The following is a 20983-nucleotide window of genomic DNA, read 5'->3' as shown; positions in this document are numbered from 1 at the left end:
TGACCCCAAAATGACTTTAAATGCAAAAGCCCAGCGTGGCACCCCAACTCTCCCCCAGGTAATGATTGTCACTTTTAAGTATGGATGCTGGCCATTAACAAAAAAAAATGCCATCAAAAATATTTACGCCTCTTTTTGGCTCTTGGCAGGCAGACCATCAAGGTCTATCCTTGCTACAGGAATAAAAATGCAAACATGAGGAGGGCCAATGTGGATGGTGTCATCAACAACAAATGATTCACGTACCAGGCTCGGTGATGGATGCAGAGTCTGATTCGCTGACCGTATCCATAAGCGTGGCTTCATCGTCATTACGACGTCGCCTGGATCTACGCCTCCTGGGCCGTGACTGGGCCTCACTCCCATCCGTGTCAGCTGCCTGATCGGTCTCAGTATCAAGAACCTTGAACAGGTTCCCATCAGGATCTCGTAGCACTGAGGATGGACAAAATACTTGCTGATGTCCATCATACCAGCTACCCCTCCACTTCGACAAATATTAAAAACACTTATTCAGCAATCCCATTAAGCCGTGATATGTCGCACCAAGGTCAGAACAAAAATGGCAACTTCAAATTATGCTTTTGGTTCAAGCAGTGTTCTGACAATGCCGAATGGCACCCCTTAGCAGGTTGCATTTACTCTGCATCACAATTACATTATGTTATGTTCACACAATGAACAAATCATCCTTTGGTGGACAAGGTCCAAATAGACGTGAGTAATCCTTAAACAGTTACCCCACGCAGTCTTGAGAAAAACGACATGGAAAGGGTCTTTTCAACTCTTGCTTTGCTTTTCCGAGCACGATTGTTATTAGCTTTGTTCGTGAACTCTGAATAACAGGCGTGACGGCAACCCTACAAAGCCGATGGGTGAAGTGGGACAGTCCAGAGCTGAACCTTCTGCCAGCTTCTCTTCGAAACTGACAATTTTGGAACAATCTTTGAGAAAAATATTCACTAAACCAAGGGTCCTCAAAAGGCGGACCACGGTCCAGAAACAGTCCAGACAGCAGGCATCATCAATCCGGACTGCAAAGCTAATCCTACCTAAGCTACCGTCAATGGATTTTTATTGGTGGCGGAAGAATTATGTTTTCGGGTTTTCCGTCCGGCTGTCCGTGATAGGTCTTCGTTACCGCGATAGGTCTTCGTTACCGCGATAACTTGAACGGTTGAAGGAATCCAAGTCAAACTTGGTACAAGTATGTATAATGATGCAAAGATGAACTGATTAGTTTATGGCATCAAGAGGTCAAACGTCTCTCGTTCCCCAAAAAAATCAGTTACTGCACTAACTTGTGAACCAATGATGGGATTTTGCCCCAACTTGGTACAAGTACATATAACGATGCAAAGATAAACTGATTAGATTGTGGCGTCAAAGGTCATGTCAAGTACAAATGTGATACTTAACAGCTGAAGGGATTTAAATCAAACTAGGTACAAGTATGTATAATGATGTAATAATGTGGGTGGATGCATATTGGTAGACATTGCGACGTCAAAGAGTGCTGTTCTATTTTCTCCATATACATTGTCAAGCTTGTGGAAGAGCGACAATTCAGAACAGATGAGGATGCAACAGAACAAAATAATAATGTTTCTGAAGAAAAAGAAGAAGCATGATAGATCATGGTAAAGAGGAAGAAAGTTATGAATTCCTGACGGGGATGTTGTGAAAGTGAAGCATGTTAAACTACTTTAAAAGGAAGAATTGTTTACAAATCTTACATTCAAGGAATATATGGTTTGGAGTTGAGAAAAAAGGGAGAAATACTGAATGAAATGCAGGAAATATTTGGCATGCACGTACTCAGCCTAGCTTCTCCCCATCTCTACCACCCATTGCCGTGTTCTTCAGTGCTGACTATATAGTTTCCTCATTTCAGTGAACACAGCAATGGAGGTTAAGAAACAGAAGGTTGATTCTGAGAACCGACAGTTCAACAAGTAGTCGATATTATGATGGCACCTGATTATCTGCAGAAGGAGTTGATTGAGCTGCAAGCAAATAGAAGAGAGTTTCAGATGTCATTGATTCATCACACATGCAAATTCATCAGCCTTTGTGGCAGTGTATAAATCTGTGAGGCAATGTTTTTGAGCATGAAGTATGGCAAGAACAAATACTGCTCCAGCCTCACAGACCCTCATCTTGAACGGTCTCAAACTGGGTAACTCTCGGTTTGGGGCCCGTGTTGACAAGATCATGGACGAGCAAAAGTGACTGCACTGCTCACATACAATGCACAACTATGACCGTTCATAGCTTGCCTTGCGATAATTATAATACAGTATTTTGATAAACTAATTGTTTTATTCGTGCCAACTAATGAAGGTTGGCGCATCATCATGTCACGTAGGCCAGATGGTGAGGTGGCGTGGCGACTGTAGGGTACTGTTTATCAAGATTGTATTCAGTTGTTACTGTAATGCTCGTGCTTAATGACCCCAATTGCCTGAGATAAGAATGTCAGCGGGAATAGGGAACATATAGATAAACTTTTATGCAAGAACATTTTTAAGGGGTGGTGTCCACAGAATCTAACTTTTACTTGTTTAAAAAGTCTTTCGCCATGTGGCCCACTAGGTGCTAATAATTTTTGGTTCTGGCCCATGATCGAAAATATTTGAGGATCCCCATAAAAACACATTTTGGACGAAGTTAGAGCTATCGTTGCATTGCTCGACGCCGCCATTTTGTCTGAATCTCCCTGTGACTCCGCCCTCAGAGCATGCAGCAAATGACATTGGTTAAGACAACTTAAAAGTTTGCCCAAGTACTGCTAAACTGAAGCTTTATGGAAGTGCAAACAAGGTGATTTGTGTTCAGTGTTCCAAACTACAATTCAATCAAAATAAAATAAAAGTTTTGAAAGCTGTAAAAAAAGAAAAACGAGAACAGCGCTACTTGACGTTGAGAAGCCGACCGACATGCCTCCACCCACATTATTACATCACTAGCCGAAACCCGTGGAACATCCACGGAAGGGAGGATGTGGTGTATGGATAGAGTGTACCATTATGGATGGCATCGGGGATTTGCTTGTCCGAGTAAGAGTTAGGAAGAAAGATGAGAATGAAGAGTGCGTATATGAACAACGTATTTATTGCAATCTACTTAAATGACAACGCTACGATATACTTTTGAAAATATCACGTACCGTCTCAAAGTCAATGCCATCCTTTTATCTCTTCGTATACAACTCACTGATTTCTACCTTATCGTGAACAGGGTAAAGCCTACTTTGATAATCATGAACGGTGGCAGATGCAGGAGTTGGTGAAACTAAAGGGGGGGGAGGGGGGAGGGCTGATCATGACCTACCCTACGCCACATGGCCTACTCCATTTGTTGAGATCATGGCCACAACGGAAACACAACTGGATAGGTAGGGCCAAGGCCTATGCCTACTTTTCGTCACTCGGCGAAGTACACTTTGTTTTAAGCTTTCAGAAGCTGAAGCCTTGGTATTTATTGCTTTATATGATACTGATGGGCTGCTGATCGGTTTCACTTCGTTGTAATCACAGTATATGGAAGAAATGATGGTAAACCCACCTGATGAGGTTAGCGTACACCGCGATCGACGACACCGGCACAAATGCATGCTCATCAGGATTGTCAACTCAGTGGACGGCTTGCTGTCGCCTTCGCCTGTCCAATCAGCGGACGGCTTGCTGTCGTCTTCGCCTGTCCAATCAGCGGACGGCTTGCTTCGCCTTCGCCCAGCAGACGCCAATACGATGGCGTCGAAAGATGGCGTCGTATCGGCAGTTAATCGAATGCTTTTGGGCCCCAACGTCGGCTAATTCAGATTTTTCGAGTATGGCTTTACGTGATAAACAAAGAGCGCGGTTCGTAGATCGTAAATCCATTAGTGTCGTGGGCATCGGGTCACTGGGTGCGGTGTAAAAGGGATAACAAAGTCGAGTTATCTCGATTATCAGTTCGATTATCAGTTCAATTATCAGCAAAGTCATGGAATCCATCATTGCTTCAGATATGAAATCTTTCCTCTTCTCCAATGGCTTGATCTCCGATCATCAATTTGGTTTCAGACCTGGTCACTCTACTCTGGACATGCTGCTTCTGCTTTCTCAACAATGGATGGAGGTCCTCAACACCAAACAGGAAATTAGAGCCGTCTCCCTTGACATTTCACGTGCCTTCGATACGGTCTGGCACCCTGCTCTGCTCACCAAACTCTCCTCCTTATGGCTGGCGGACTTCCTCTCTGGTCGTAGTCAACGTGTGGCCCTGAATGGGTTTCTCTCATCTCCTCTTCCTGTTCAGGCTGGAGTTCCCCAAGGCAGTGTTCTGGGCCCTGTGCTTTTTCTGGTCTTCATCAATGATCTCTCTGACTCTCTTGAAAATCCTCTCTATCTCTTTGCTGACGACTCTACTCTCTGTCGCTCCATTCCTCATCCCTCAGATCGGCAGTCTGCAGCCTCCTCACTCTCTGCAGACCTGGACAAAATCACAGACTGGGCAAACAAATGGAACATGTCTTTCAATCCTGATAAATCTCACACTCTTACGATGTCTCTCCGAAAAGACCGACTGGAAAACCCTCCCATCCACTTTCTGAATAATCCTCTCCAAGAAGTTCTGTCACTCAAGCTTTTGGGTCTCACTATTTGCCATGATCTTTCCTGGGAAAACCACATTTCAAATCTGGCCTCCAAAGCCAGTCGCCGACTGGGCATCCTCCGTCGTGCGAAGTCCTTCCTTGACACACCTGAGCTCCTCACCACATACAAGGCTTTCATCCGCAGCTCTATGGAATACTGCTCTCCCCTCTGGTCTGGTGCTCCTGCCTCACACCTAGCCCGTCTTCACGCTATTGAAACCAAAGCGTTCAGAATCATTGGAATCTCCCGCGATGAAGCTAACTCCAAGGGCCTTTCACTCACTCACCGCAGGCAGGTTTGGTGGTCTTTCCGTCTTCTACCGACTCCTCTCTGGCCTTGCCCCCCCAGCCCTCTCTGGGCTCTGTCCCCCAAATATTCCTACAGGTCGCACAAGATCTGCCTGCAACCCTCTTATGGTTAAACTGCCAAAATCAAGACTTTCTGCTCACCTTCACTCCTTCATTCCTCTTTTCTCCCGCCTCTGGAACAAACTCCCTCACTCTCTTCAATCCCACTCCACCCTCCAGGTCTTTAAAACAGCTGTTCACCACCATCTCTTATCCTCCCAAAACCTTGATTTGATCTTTTCTACCCCCGCTAATTTCGGTCCCCTTGTGTTTTATACCTCCCCCCCCCCCCCCCCCTTCCCACGCCTCCTGCCCCCAAGCCCTCTCCCTCCCACACTTCTCCCTGCTCTCAAATGTTGTGGTTGTGTGCTTCCCCTTCTCTCCCCATCTTGTCTTCCGCTCCCTCTTTTTGTATATTTTGTTTGTCTGGTTGATTTGTTTGTGAAATAAATGTTAGCTCTTTCACGAGCCCCGATTCAGTAAACAAACAAAAAAAAAAGAGTCCTTACGCTATTATTATATAGATTGTACATACTTATACCAAGTTTGATTTAAATCCCTTCAGCAGTTCTCAAGTATCACATTTTTACCTGAACTGAACTTTGACTTATTGACTTCATAATCTAATCAGTTAATCTTTGCATCATTATACAGTCGTGGCCAAAAATATTGGCACCCTTGCACTTTTTTCAAATAATGCACCATTTCTTCCAGAAAATTGTAGAAAGTAAAAAAATCTTTTGGGATCCACATATGTATTTCTTTGGTTTGCAGTGGAACAAAACAAAAAAAAAGCTGTAAAAATTACTAAATCTTAGCTTATTCCACACAAAAATCCTAAAATGGCCCAGATAATATTATCGACACTTTTTAAAAGTTGTTAGAAATAATTAGATTTCAAGGAGGTGATTCTCCTTTACTTTGGAATTGAACTCGCATGTGGCGAGTTGCAGGTGCCTGCAATATAAAAATCACTCATTCAATCAGTTTGAATGGAGAAAATGAGTCATTCTGCTGTTTTGTGTCACTGTGCATACCACAATGAGCATGGAGAAAAGAAAGAAAACCAAATAATTGTCTGAAATCAGACAAGATCGTATCCAAGCATGGACAATCTCAAGGCTACAAATCTATCTCCAGAGACCTTGATGTTCATGTGTCCACCGTACGCAATGTTATCAGGAAGTTTAAGGCCCATGGCACCGTAGCCAACCTCCCTGGATGTGGACGCAAGATAAAACTCAATCGAAGATTGCAGCAAAGGATTGTTTGAATGGTGGAGAAAGCACCTCGATCAACTGCCAAACAGATTCAAGCTGACCTTCAGATACAAGGTACGACAGTTTCAACTCGCACCATCCGTCACCAACTCAATGAAAGGGGGTTCTATGGTAGGAGACCCAGAGGGACCCCACTGCTGAGAGAGAGACATAAGAAAGCCCAACTGGAGTTTGCCTAAACACACCTGAACAAGACAAAATCCTTCTGGGAGAATTTTCTGTGGACAGATGAGACCAAATTAGAGCTTTTTGATAAAGCACATCATCTCTATGTTTACAGAAAATTGCAGAAGCCTTCAAAGAAAAGAACACCTTCCCTACAGTCAAACATGGAGGAGGTTTAGTGATGTTTTGGGGTTGCTGTGCTGTCTCTGGCACTGGGTGCCTCGAATGTGTGCATGGATTAATGAAATCAGGAGATTACCAAGGCTATTTGGAGCGCAATGTTGAACCCAGTGTCAGAAAGCTGGGTCTCCGTCGGTCATGGGTCTTGCAAAAGGACAATGACCCCAAACACTTCAAAAAGAACCCAGGAATGGTTCAAAACAAAACACTGGACTGTTCTGAAGTGGCAAGCAAAGAGTCCAGATCTAAATCCCATTGAACACGTGTGGGGGAGATCAGAAAACAGCAGTTGGGAGAAGGCACCCTTCAAATCTGGGAGAACTGGAGCATTTTGCACAATAAGAGTGGGCCACAATGCCAGTAGAGAGGTGTAGGAAGCTCATTCATGGCTATAGGAAGCGCTTGACTGCAGTTATTTTGGCCAAAGGCTGTGCTACCAAATATTAAGTCGAGGGTGTCAATAATTTTGTCAATTCCATTTCTTTTTATTTTCTGATTTAAAAGGATATATTAAGTTCTGAATCAAAAACAAAGGTTTTGTAATATCCACAGTGAAATAAAGAATTGTGGAGAACAAATACGTTTGTCAATTTAAACTTATTTTTAGATAAAATTGTGAGTTATTTGAAAATGGTGCAAGGATGCCAATATTTTTGGCCACGACTGTACATACTTGTACCAAGTTTGACTTAGTTCCCTTTAGCAGTTCTTAAGTTATCGCGGTAACGAAAACCTATCCCAGACAGACAACCTGAAACACAATGCCTCCAGCAACTTCGTCAGCAAAGGCATATAAAAAAAAAAAACTTGCATCGAAGTTTACTGCCTAGCAGCAGTCCCTCTACACCCTCTTTTACATCACTTTATCTTGCACTTTGAAGTAATTTGTGTCCTTTATGACGTCCCTAAAAACAGTGTCTTGTTTGGAATGGTTTTCAATTTTGTTAGACAGACTGAAGCAATTGTTTTCACCCGCTCAGTGCATGCGCGTTTGGGACGAGCCACCATACAATTTGCCAAATTCAGAGCCAAAGTACTGCTAATCTGCAGGTTCGTGTTCCAGTTCATGTTCTAGTGTTCAAAATAGAAAATTAAATTGAAATTAAGGAGCTGAAGGTATATGGGGGTCCTCAATCATAAAAATGGAAGGATAGACAGAGTGAACAAATAACAAATTTTGAACATGATTTCTTATTTCGATTTTTTTTTTTACAAGTTTTGAACAAAAGACAGAGTGAACCAATTGCAACAGAGTGAACCAATTACAAAACCAATTTTAGCTCTTACACGAGCCTCGATCTTGTATACAAAAAAAAAAAAAATTTGATTAACCTCACTTTGCGCTACTTGAGTGGGGTATACCTGTGTATTTGGAAAGTTATTGCTATACACGCAATGCAAAAAAAGCACACGAGCATAACCTGCAGGTATATACAAATCACTATACCAATAAGAAGAGTGCAATGGAAGCTGAACATTGGCACATTCAGAAGGCAAGGATTACCTTCCAGACCTTCCATTAACTTCCATACAAATTTGGTATCTTAGTTCATTGGATATGGAATTATGAAACAAGAGAAACCATTTCAGATGTCAATAAATGACAAGCTTGTTTAAAAAGTGTTAGAAGACGTTTATAAAACAAGTACAAAAAGTTTTAATTAAAACAAAAGCCGCGTCGATGTTACACAATGCCTAGATGCAGCTGCGCCTATAACGTCGATGTTATAGGCACAGGACATTCCTATTGATTCGATTACTTGATGTTATTTTTGTGCAAAGTGAAAATATATCTCGGCAATTTCCCGTGTGTGGCGACGAATTTTTAATATATCTCGGCATTTTCCCGTCTGTTATTTCAGGCGGTGTATGACTGACCATGCCGCGATTTAAAAAAAATATATCTCGGCAATTTCCCGTGTGTGGCGACACGTGAACGTAGTTATGCTCCTCTCTCCACATTATTGTGACGACGTATAAATTAATATTTCATCGTGACGATTGTCATCAAATGGACGAATTTTTAATATATCTCGGCATTTTCCCGTCTGTTATTTCAGGCGGTGTATGACTGACCATGCCGCGATTTAAAAAAAATACATCTCAGCAATTTCCCGTATGTGGCGACACGTGAACGAAGCTATGCTCCTTTCTCCACATTATTGTGACGACGTATAAGTTAAATATTTCATCGTGACGATTGTCATCAAATGGACGAATTTTTAATATATCTCGGCATTTTCCCGTCTGTTATTTCGGGCGGTGTATGACTGACCATGCCGCGATTAAAAAAAAAAAAATCTCAATGGACTTGAAGTTACAGGCCTTTGAGAATTCATTTCGTTCTATAAAGGGCAACTTTCATTGGATTTTCTTCCCGTTTTTTTTCAACCAAGTCTAAAACTATGTTAGCGACTGTGAAAAATGAAATGATATATCGAATTTGATTTGAAATAAAACTGTGTGAGAGAGGAAAACACCACGGGCCTACAAAACAGGCCTCAAAGCTATGCGAGTTAATAAAATGGTGGATATTTGTTTATATGAAGCCTCTCCCAAAATGGGTGGAGCTTTGAGGTTTTGTCTTCTCTGCAAGAACAAGAAGAAGAAGAACAAGAAGAACAACAACAACAACAGCAGAGGGCACTCTATGACCAGCGTCTGCGACGCGGCTAAAAAATACATTCCAATGTCTACGGTACATCTGTGGTAGGTTAAAGTTATGTGCAATGTTCACATTCAAACCAGTTGCATTCTTGTTAATTATTAAAAATAATCGCTCATTACTTGAGCTGATGGATTGTGACTTGCTGGGTGGATTTCCTCGAGGAAGGCCTGCTGGAGCTCCTCGGGCACGTGAAGTTGCACTACGCCGGCGTCCCTCCTCTTTGCGTTCTGAATCTGAGCCTGCCCGACCCTCTGCCGCTGCTGCTGCTGCTGCTGCTGCTCCTCCTCGGCCATCTACGAGTGTCCCTCTTCCTCGTGACTCCTCCCGACGCTCAGATTCGGTCTCCGATGCATTAGACACATCAGAATTTGTACCTGAGGATTCAAAAATTAGCATTTATCAACCAATTTTTGGAACATGGTGTACACTGTGGGTAAACAAAAGGAAGTGATTTCCAACACGTGCTGGTTTAGGGGATGAGCGGTAATCAAACACCAACAAAAAATACATTTCTGACTTTTACAACACTTATTCAACCAGTACAACTTACTGTAGCCAGAGGTGTACCCACGACGTCCACGGCCACGGCCATTGTATGAACGTCCGCCCCGCTGCGATGATGCAGTGCTCTCATCTGTAAGGTATCCCCTGTCTCGCTCGGTCCGCACAGGTGGTACACGTGGGCCCATGCCAATTTGGCGCAGCTGCTCATCAATCTGCAGGCGCTCCATTCGCAACTGCTCTACCTCCTGCATATGAAAAAGAGCAACAAATGAATCTACCAGTGCAGGAAGTTTGTACAAATGATAAAGTAGACTCCCAAGGCTCTTGAAGAAATACATCCTCCAAAATAATAACTGAACGCATGAAGAAATTCATATCAAGCATTGGATCTCACAAACAGAAATTAATCCAGCCTGGTGTGGAAGCAAGATGAAACCAATAATAAAAGACGAGAATATGGTTTCTCGATTGCACTTATGGTGCACAAGTGGAGCATACGCAATTAAGACCATAATAAACATGAGCTTCATAAGGTAAAAAAACACTCCCGCTATTGGTTAAAATTATTTTTAAAAGCCAGGGGCGATATCCATTCTGGTCAAAATACCACCAGGACAATAGGTTTTTTTTATATTCAGAATCAAGTCACATAATGTTGTATTCCATTGCCTTTCAGAATGAATCTACAAATACAAAGAGGCAATATAAAAAAATGAAAATAAATAAATAAAACACGAATGTCCAAGCAATCTCAGGAAATACCTTCAATTTGTAATACGAGAAAGAGGCAGAGTCTGTTACGCCAACCATACCTTCAGGTAGGCGAGGTGGTATTCCAGCAAAACGCGTGCATTACTTATGTTCTCTTTTGTCCCAACAAATGTGAACGGAACCAGACCCTATGAGAAAAAGTAACCGATGAAAGGTTCAGGAACAATCTCACATAAATCCATTCAAAATTCCTCTGAAATCTCCATTGGCATCGTCATGACATTGCACCCATGTAAACTCAAGAAACACTAAGCAGGCAGCCCTACGATTCAAGCAGAGGTCAAAAAGCTCACGAATTTATAGCTAATGACTGCCAGTCAGTGTGTATATTCAGGGTTCTCCACACGTTGAAATGTATCTGTATAATTGATAAAGAGATAGGTATAAGTGTGTGATAAGCATCATGATTCAGTGAAGTTTTTATTTTTGATGAAGGTATACATTAACTTTTTTAATTACGTTCAGTAATAAAAGTTTTACCTAACTAGGAAATATCCACTCCTTTTGGGAATGAATTATGGTGTCAGCAATACATCTTGCACAATGCTATGTGTACAGTCCCCCCCCCCCCCAACCCCTTCTCCCTCCTACACCCCATTCTAAAATTCTGATTGCAAATGTACTCCCCCTTTATAAATATTTTGTTTGCATCCATTCCTATATAAAAAAATAAATAAACAAGAAAGAGCAATCAGAAATTGCAGACCCTCGCCAGGACATGTTTGTGTGGTGTTTATTAGCTGCTGTGTTTGTGTGGCGTTTATTAGCTGCTGTGTTTATTTGGTTTATTGACGACGTCGATTTAGATTCAATCCAATACGGCTGCTGAACCATGTAACCGATGGTCATCAATTTAATTCTCCCACACAATTTGTGTGCAGATCATGCTCAAGAAATTTCAAACTGATTGGATCAAGCGTTTTACTCATTTAATTATGATGTCATAATGAAGGCACCGATGACATCATCATGAACATATGTTATTCCTCCTGGCAAGTACTTGACAATGAGCCATGTTTCAATTTTTTCCCATGTAGCGGTTTCGAAGATATAGAGGTGCAAAGTATTTCGTTTTTTCCAATAGGGCGCCCAATACCACGCGTCATATGACATCATAATTACTATTTCAAAAATTATACGGGATGAGGCGAGCCTATGGCGAAAATTTCTTGGCAACCGGACCAACGGTTGCAGCGAAAAGCATACTCACGTTCTGTGAGGACAAACACACAAACACAGAAGAAAAATCACTCAGAGCGACACTTGGCAAAAGAGAACAAAGTAGATGGCACCCAGTAGGGCATCCTTTTTACTTCACAAATAATTGGTAATTTAATTCAGTTAGCTGATATGAAAACCCAATTCAAATTTCAAGTCATTCAGATGAAAATTGAGGATTTTAGGAATTTGAAAAGGTTGTTGCCCTTTGGCCATGTTGATCTTTTGGCCTAGGACGACCTCAAAAATAGTTGGTGGTTGATTTCATGAGTCGACATGAAAATCCTATTCAAATTTCAAATAAATCGGATGAAAATTGAGGATTTTAGAAATTTAAGCAAAGTGGTTGACCTTAGGCCTATTTTGACCTTTTGACCTCAGAAATAAATAAGATTCTGTCGGGCCACCAACTCTACCATTTGGTGAAGCTTCGTGAAGATCAGTTGAAAATCGTGACCTGTAGGCAAGTATAAGTGAGCGGACACACAAACCAGAGTGATCAACATACTTGTCCAAATTTTTTTTTTTGGCCAAGTAACAAACAGGCCCAAATGTAATGCCCTCTCCTCTGGTGAAGGTAATTATGCTTACACCACCCCCCCCCCATCCCCATATAAAGATTCTGCTTACACCACACCCCAGATAAAGATTCTGCTTACACCCCAATATAAATATTCGGCTTGCACCACCCCCAATATAAAGATTCTGCATACACCGACCACCCACCCCCCACCCCTAAGCTGTGAAGTTGTGCTGCTATCAGTTTTTTTTCCCCTTGGTATCATTTCAGGATCATCACTGAGCACTCACTGTACAGCCTCCAACTGCAGTTCGTTTGTGGTAATGTTCCCAGGGATGGTTTGCGGTATCTTTGCAAGGTTCTTCTTCATCGTTCCGTTGCTTCAATTATCACTGGTACAATTATGGCACTCTTCAGCTTCCAGGATCATTTGACTTCATTCTTGAGGTCTTGACATTTGGTCATTTTCTTGATTTCTGCATTATTGCGATCAAAAACACTGGGTACTGAAACCTCAATTAGCAATGCCTTCTTTTCCTTTTTAAAATCTGAGTACTGTGTCCAGTTGCAATGCTTTGTTTTCTATGTTCACGCTGGATGTGATCATTTGGTCATATGTGAGCATTATGTCCTTGTTTTTGGTTCACGTTTCCACAAGTTTTGTGGAACTGGGATATAGAAATTTCTGCAGTTGTGTCTGTGGATTACTCTACATACCTTGTTGTGCCTTTGGGTGTACAGCTGCTGTGACACGAGTTGTTTTTTTTAAACATCCCGATAGGAGGTGGCTCTACCTTGCAGAACCTACATTTGTCTGATTGACTCAGTCCTGCTTCCTAAAGTTAAACTTCTTAAAGTGTCCTTGGTCTTGAGCATTTATAATGTTTTGTTCCCCATCCCAATCGAGCCGACCTCTTTTTAGCCATTCCAGTGATCCTTCTTTCTTTATCCCCAATCTGCCCAACTTTAAAAAAAATGTTTGCCTGCTCTTTTGTCTTTCTCTCAGTTGCCACTATACATCTGCTGATATTTCATCTTGTATTTTTCCTGGGGGGGGTTTTTTTTTTTTTTTTTTTTTAAACAATCGTTGGGGCTGTATTTGTTGCTGTTTTTGCATGCGAGTGTGAGTCATTAAATGTCAACCCACTGTTAATGTTTGATCCCAATTAGAGGGAACATGAAAAATTAAAAGGTCCCTTGAGAAGGAGGGCAAGAGAGAAAAGTCAGATAAATAGAAGAGAGAACATCAGATGCTTTTAACTCAAGTCATGGTCTGCAAAGTGATTTTCAAATGGAACATGATCTTTGACCTGTTCAATCTGAAATCGAATCAGTTCATCTCCGTATTACAGGCCATCGTCATACCAAGTTTGGTAAAAATCCCTTCAGTGGTTCACAAGTTATTGTGGTAACACAATCATCATGCACAACATACATGGAAGGAGCACACACACATAACGATGACAGCAGCAGCAACAGCAGCTACATGTTGCAAAAAAACAAATATCATTTTTTTACATGCTTCACTATTATACATCCTCAATGAGACTCAGACATTCAATGTGTGTGTGAGGTACAACATGCTCTCTTTTGATTAAACCAGTCAGCGAAGTGATGGGAAGGCACGTCGTACAAAAATACCTTGTTTACTCCGATCCATTTAGCAATTCCCAATAAAAATTGCCAATAAAAATGCAACGCTTACATGTATGAACCCAGAGAGCATACACTGGTTAGAATACAAAATTCATGCTTTAAAACATTACATCATCATAAAAGTCATGGCAATGTTTGTCACTTCAAATCAACAATTAGTTTATCACAATGAACAATATCGTTACGAAATGGAGATTTTCACGTGTATCGTTAGTCAGGCGATGTCATGTATTACCTTCATTATGATAGCTCCATTAGGAATACAAATATTACATTATTGGGGGCATGCAGATCAAGTACAATTTATTCCAGACTTTTCCCCACCACCCACACTGGCTGCAAGCCAGGACATGGAAAGGACATTAGAAAATGCATTTGCAGGTCTGCTCCCTATGGCCGATTCAAACTAGCCATTTCTTGAAGCAACCAACCTCCTGGGTGGAGATAATTTAAGGGATGAACCAGCAATTGTTGAAGAGGGGAATTAGAGAGACACTGAAGTACTGTGTATTCAGTGCAGAAAAGAGTAGAGAAAACTCTGGTATTAGAGGTCATGGAGTCGATTGGCTTGGGATTTGAGAGACAGCAATCGAGGGGGTGAAAGGTTGCCTCTATCTTCCAGAGCTGCCTCATCTCACAACATGCTCAATCTTGCTTGCACAAGGCTCGAAGGAAGTGGCAGTGGTTTCAGTTCAGTGTCGTTTATGCTCACGAGTTGGCATTGCCAGTGCAGTCTTACACACTGCTGAAGCCCTCAGGGCTCTTCTGCCTGCATCTTCAGATGCACTCGAGGCTCTCCCCTTGCAACAACGGCTTGCAATTCTCCTCCACAGTGGTCTGCAAGTAGTTAGCTCTTAACAGTCATCTCCACCTCGAGTGGCTCTTTCCAGCTCTCATCCACCATGTCCTACCACTCAACATTCTCAAATGAGGCCCTCTCATATGAGGCCATCAGCTAACATTTGATTTTATTCCTTCCCCTTGTCCTTTAGCTTCCCCTTCTGGTTCATATTATTCTGTGTCCTTTAGTTTCTGTTCATACATGTCTATAATTAATTATTTGCCTATAATCCTGGTTGTGGTACTCATTTGTTTGCGTGATGCCATTAGGCTCTAAATTAAACTACAGTGTTTAGGACATTAGAGTGGGTAGTAGCTCGACTGTCTGAGCACTCGGGGTGTTGCAAACTGCCACTGGGAGGTGCGTGGGAATACAATATAGTTATGCGAGGGAAGCTTACAGTCTTCAGAATTTTTAACAATGATACTGGGCTGGATGATAAATAAGTGCAAAACTAACTCCAAGTTAATTTTCACCGTGAACATCGTAACTTTATTGTTTTAATCAGTTTTATTTTTATTTTGCACGAAAGCTTTTGCTAAACTCAGCGATCTCACTCGCTTCGTTTTAATACCATTGCATCGTCAAACTGGAACGGCACTCTTCGACGTTGCGACGTCAACCGATATGCCTCCGTCCACATTATTACATCATTATAATACGTGCTAATCAGTTCATCTTTTCATTATAACATATACTGCACCAAGTTTGGTCAAAATCCCATTACTGGTTCATAAGGTAGCGCAGTAACAAAATTTTTCCCCGACGGGACCTCTGACCTGTTGACCATATAATATAATCCATTTATCTTTACATCATTTTACATGCTTGTACCAAGTTTGACTTAGTTACCTTCAGTCATTAAATTATTGCGGTAACAAAAACCTATTTCAGAAACTGACCTTTGACTTGTTGATGCTGAAATCTAATCCGTTCATCTTTGCATCATACTATATACTTATACCAAGTTTGGTCAAAATCAGGGAATCCCAGGAAATCACTGAGGCAGGGGAATCCCAGGAAATCACTGAGGCAGGGGAATCCCAGGATGGTATTCAGTATGAAAGACCCACACCCTTACTGGAGAGCAATACTGCCTCCGTCTGGTATGGGGGGTGGGGGGGGGGGGGGGGGGTCAGTAAACACTTGCTCTCTATCACAATGTTGTTCAGTGCAACATTGCAAGCCATCTCCGGACCACCTCCCATCATCCCACTTCACGGTTGTTGATAAACAAACACCTATCTACTGTGTGTTTCAGCTTTATTACACAGACAGGATATTGTATATAAAAATAACACTCTGCAAGGTAAATAGCCAACGGCTACTGAAAAGTGCGCTGCCCAATGTACTTTTTCCATTACTAATCATGCAACAGGAAAATAATGGGAAGAATTCTACTTTTGATTGAATAATATTAATGAGGTTTATTTGTTAAATATGCCTTTCAAATTAAACCACCCACAAAGAGACTAAGCCGAAATTGAATCAGTTCGTCGTATTGCAGTCCATACCCGTGCCAAATTTGGGTGAAATTCCTTCTGTGGTTCACAAGTTATTGTGGAAACAAAAAATTTCTATTAAAGGTCACATGACCATAGACCTTTGACTTTTTGAACCCAAAATCGAATCAGTTCATCTTTGTATGAATAGTTCATACTTTTGGCAAGTTTGGCACCACCCACAAACACACTCAACATGGCATTGGAGGGAGAACAATTTACTGTCTGTTTCTATTTAACCAGACAAATTTAGAGCCAAAAGCACGGAAATCTGCCATTTAGCCAAAATCTGCAATGTTTGTTGTGCTTGAAGTCCTCGTACGTTTATCACACTCAATCAAATGTGTAAACGCATCCATAGTTTGCGACAATGTCAGTGACTATTACACAGCACCAACTTGAATTTCCATCAAATCATGAAACGAAAAAAACATCCCCAGGATAATACCAAGTAAGGCCCCATAGGTGTTGAAAATCTTGGAGGGAAGGGGACGGAGGGAAAAAAACCATATAAATGATAGATGAATGTAACGATTAAAAAAAAAACTAACAGCACCGCTGACATACCCCAGCAGGAGCAGCCTTTTTTTCATTATCACCTTCGATTCGGACTCGAACAACACCAGATTTATCAACGATCTCTTGGATAACCTTTCCATTTTTGCCGATGACCTTCCCTAGGAGAGAAGCACCATAAAAAACACGGACCACAAATGCATCTTCCTCACCACAGTCCCCAGCACAAAACAAGTGTAACGTTAGTCAAAAGCATCCAAGTCAAAAAACATGCCAGAAGTTGTAGGGATGAAAGATCGCATTGGTCTGAGGCAGAGATAAGTTCAAAAACTCACCAACCAGGTCTCGAGGAACTGGTACAGAATCTTCGGTAAATTCCAAAAAGCCACGAGCTTTTGTCACAGCTTCTGCACTCTGAATGATAAATATGCAAATAAATATATCAACAACTATCCCTTGTTATTATTACTCCGATGGATGGGATCATCATTTATTTGTGAAGTTTTATATTGGCTGTAATGAAACAACGAAAATGCATTCATGGATTTGTGTCCGCCCACGTTAGACGACAACCCACAGTTACGTTTGATCTCAATTAAAGGTCACATGAGAGAGATAAGAAAGTTAAGCATAAGAGAGAAACATCAGATGCTTCCAACTCAAGTTCTGATTTGCAAAATGGTTTCCATAGGGTGCATGACCTTTGACCTGTTGAACTCAAAATTGAATTTCAATCAATGGTCAGATGACCAAAACCATTTGAACCCAACTAATCAGGGCATCTTTGTATTACAGTTCATACTTTTTCCAACTTTGGTTGGAATCCCTTCATTAGATCACAAGTTATCATCGGTAATGAATATCTGCTACACAAGCACAGATGGACCAGCTGGATGGCCAACCCAAAACAATGCCTCTGGCACCTTCAGCTGCAGGGGCATAAAATAAAACCCCTCCCCTCTCATCTGTTTGTCTCAACTCCCCTTACCTTAATTGTATCTCCTCGCAACCTCCTTTCCTGACTCCTCCCTCATTTCCCTGTAACTCTGCCCTCCATCCCACCAATATATTCATATTCTCTCTCTCTCCGTCTGTCTGTCTGTCTAACTCTCTCTCCCTCCCTCCCTCCAACTCTCTCTCCCTCCCTCCCTCCAACTCTCTCTCCCTCCCTCCAACTCTCTCTCCCTCCCTCCAACTCTCTCTCCCTCCCTCCGTCCCTCCAACTCTCTCTCCCTCCCTCCGTCCCTCCAACTCTCTCTCCCTCCCTCCCTCCCTCCAACTCTCCCTCCCTCCCTCCCTCCAACTCTCCCTCCCTCCCTCCCTCCAACTCACTCTCTCTCCCTCCCTCCAACTCTCTCTCACTCTCTCTCCCTCCCTCCCTCCCTCAAACTCTCCCACCCACCCTCCAACTCTCTCTCCCTCCCTCCAACTCTCTCTCCCTCCCTCCCTCCAACTCTCTCTCCCTCCCTCCCTCCCTCCAACTCTCTCTCCCTCCCTCCCTCCCTCCAACTCACTCTCCCTCCCTCCCTCCCTCCAACTCTCTCTCCCTCCCTCCCTCCCACCAACTCTCTCTCCCTCCCTCCCTCCAACTCTCTCTCCCTCCCTCCCTCCAACACTCTCTCCCTCCCCACCCTCCCTCCAACTCTCTCTCCCTCCCTCCCTCCCTCCAACTCTCTCTCCCTCCCACCCTCCCCCCCTCCAACTCTCTCTCCCTCCCACCCTCCAACTCTCTCTCCCTCCCTCCAACTCACTCTCCCTCCCTCCAACTCTCTCTCCCTCCCTCCCCCCTCCAACTCTCTCTCCCTCCCTCCCTCCCTCCAACTCTCTCTCCCTCCCTCCCTCCCTCCAACTCTCTCTCCCTCCCTCCCTCCAACACTCTCTCCACCCTCCCACCAACTCTCTCACCCACCCTCCCACCCTCCAACTCTCTCACCCTCCCTCCCTCCAACTCTCTCTCTCTCCCTCCCTCCCTCCCTCTCTCCCTCCCTCCCTCCCTCCAACTCTCTCTCCCTCCCTCCCTCCAACTCTCTCTCCCTCCAACTCTCTCTCCCTCCCTCCCTCCAACTCTCTCTCCCTCCCTCCCTCCCTCCAACTCTCTCTCCCTCCCTCCCTCCCTCCAACTCTCTCTCCCTCCCTCCCTCCAACTCTCTCTCTCTCCCTCCCTCCCTCCAACTCTCTCTCCCTCCCTCCCTCCCTCCAACTCTCTCCTCCCTCCAACTCTCTCTCCCTCCAACTCTCTCTCCCTCCCTCCCTCCACACTCTCTCCCTCCCTCCCTCCAACTCTCTCTCCCTCCCCTCCCTCCAACTCTCTCTCCCTCCCTCCCTCCAACTCTCTCTCCCTCCCTCCCTCCAACTCTCTCTCCCTCCCTCCCTCCCTCCAACTCTCTCTCCCTCCCTCCCTCCAACTCTCTCTCCCTCCAACTCTCTCTCCCTCCCTCCCTCCAACTCTCTCTCCTCCCTCCCTCCCTCCAACTCTCTCTCCCTCCCTCCCTCCCTCCAACTCTCTCTCCCTCCCCTCCCTCCCTCCAACTCTCTCTCCCTCCCTCCCTCCCTCCAACTCTCCTCCCTCCCTCCCACCAACTCTCCCTCCCTCCCTCCCTCAAACTCACCCTCCCTCCCTCCCTCAAACTCTCCCTCCCTCCCTCCCTCAAACTCTCCCTCCCTCCCTCCCTCAAACTCTCCTTCCCTCCCTCCCTCAAACTCTCCCTCCCTCCCTCCCTCAAACTCTCCCTCCCTCCCTCCCTCAAACTCTCCCTCCCTCCCTCAAACTCTCCCTCCCTCCCTCAAACTCTCCCTCCCTCCCTCAAACTCTCCCTGCCTCCCTCCAACTCTCCCTCCCTCCCTCAAACTCTCCCTCCCTCCCTCAAACTCTCCCTCCCTCCCTCAAACTCTCCCTCCCTCCCTCAAACTCTCCCTCCCTCCCTCAAACTCTCCCTCCCCTCCCTCAAACTCTCCCTCCCTCCCTCAAACTCTCCCTCCCTCCCTCAAACTCTCCCTCCCTCCCTCAAACTCTCCCTCCCTCCCTCCCTCAAACTCTCCCTCCCTCCCTCCCTCAAACTCTCCCTCCCTCCCTCCCTCAAACTCTCCCTCCCTCCCTCCCTCAAACTCTCCCTCCCTCCCTCAAACTCTCCCTCCCTCCCTCAAACTCTCCCTCCCTCCCTCAAACTCTCCCTCCCTCCCTCAAACTCTCCCTCCCTCCCTCAAACTCTCCCTCCCTCCCTCAAACTCTTCCCTCCCTCCCTCAAACTCTTCCATCCCTCCCTCAAACTTCCCTCCCTCCCTCAAACTCTTCCCTCCCTCCCTCAAACTCTTCCCTCCCTCCCTCAAACTCTTCCCTCCCTCCCTCAAACTCTACCTCCCTCAAACTCTACCTCCCTCAAACTCTACCTCCCTCCCTCAAACTCTACCTCCCTCCCTCAAACTCTTCCCTCCAACTCTCCCTCCCTCCTTCAAACTCTCCCTCCCTCCCTCAAACTCTTCCCTCCCTCCCTCAAACTCTTCCCTCCCTCCCTCAAACTCTTCCCTCCCTCCCTCAAACTCTTCCCTCCCTCCCTCAAACTCTTCCCTCCCTCCCTCAAACTCTTCACTCCCTCCCTCAAACTCTTCCCACCCTCCCTCAAACTCTTCCCTACCTCCCTCAAACTCTACCTCCCTCAAACTCTACCTCCCTCCCTCAAACTCTTCCCTCCAACTCTCCCTCCCTCCCTCCAACTCTCCCTCCCTCCCCTGTATAACTCTCTCTCTCTCTGTATAACTCACTCTCTCTCTGTATAACTCACTCTCTCTCTGTATAACTCACTCTCTCTCTGTATAACTCACTCTCTCTCTGTATAACTCACTCTCTCTCTGTATAACTCACTCTCTCTCTGTATAACTCACTCTCTCTCTGTATAACTCACTCTCTCTCTGTATAACTCACTCTCTCTCTGTATAACTCACTCTCTCTCTGTATAACTCACTCTCTCTCTGTATAACTCACTCTCTCTCTGTATAACTCACTCTCTCTCTGTATAACTCACTCTCTCTCTGTATAACTCACTCTCTCTCTGTATAACTCACTCTCTCTCTCTGTATAACTCACTCTCTCTCTCTGTATAACTCACTCTCTCTCTCTGTATAACTCACTCTCTCTCTCTGTATAACTCACTCTCTCTCTCTGTATAACTCACTCTCTC

General features: G+C 44.1%; 1 protein-coding gene across 3 annotated transcripts in view; it reads right to left on the bottom strand.

The window, feature by feature from the left end:
* LOC137432476 (RNA-binding protein FXR1) overlaps nt 1–20983 on the bottom strand; it is a 104482-nt gene that overhangs the window by 9825 nt on the left and 73674 nt on the right. For all 3 annotated transcript variants that reach the window (XM_078783271.1, XM_078783270.1, XM_078783272.1), the window contains exons 9-14: nt 17144–17222; nt 16860–16969; nt 10597–10683; nt 9831–10029; nt 9400–9654; nt 247–435 (exon numbers count right to left, since the gene is read on the bottom strand). In XM_078783271.1, coding sequence (XP_078639397.1) covers nt 247–435; nt 9400–9654; nt 9831–10029; nt 10597–10683; nt 16860–16969; nt 17144–17222 — 919 coding nt within the window. The remainder of the gene's footprint in view (nt 1–246; nt 436–9399; nt 9655–9830; nt 10030–10596; nt 10684–16859; nt 16970–17143; nt 17223–20983) is intronic.

Source organism: Myxine glutinosa, chromosome 8 (genome assembly GCF_964187855.1).
Source record: "Myxine glutinosa chromosome 8, kmMyxGlut1.1, whole genome shotgun sequence".
In the NCBI taxonomy this organism is placed as follows: Eukaryota; Metazoa; Chordata; class Myxini; order Myxiniformes; family Myxinidae; genus Myxine; species Myxine glutinosa.
This window is presented reverse-complemented; position numbering and strand designations above follow the sequence as displayed.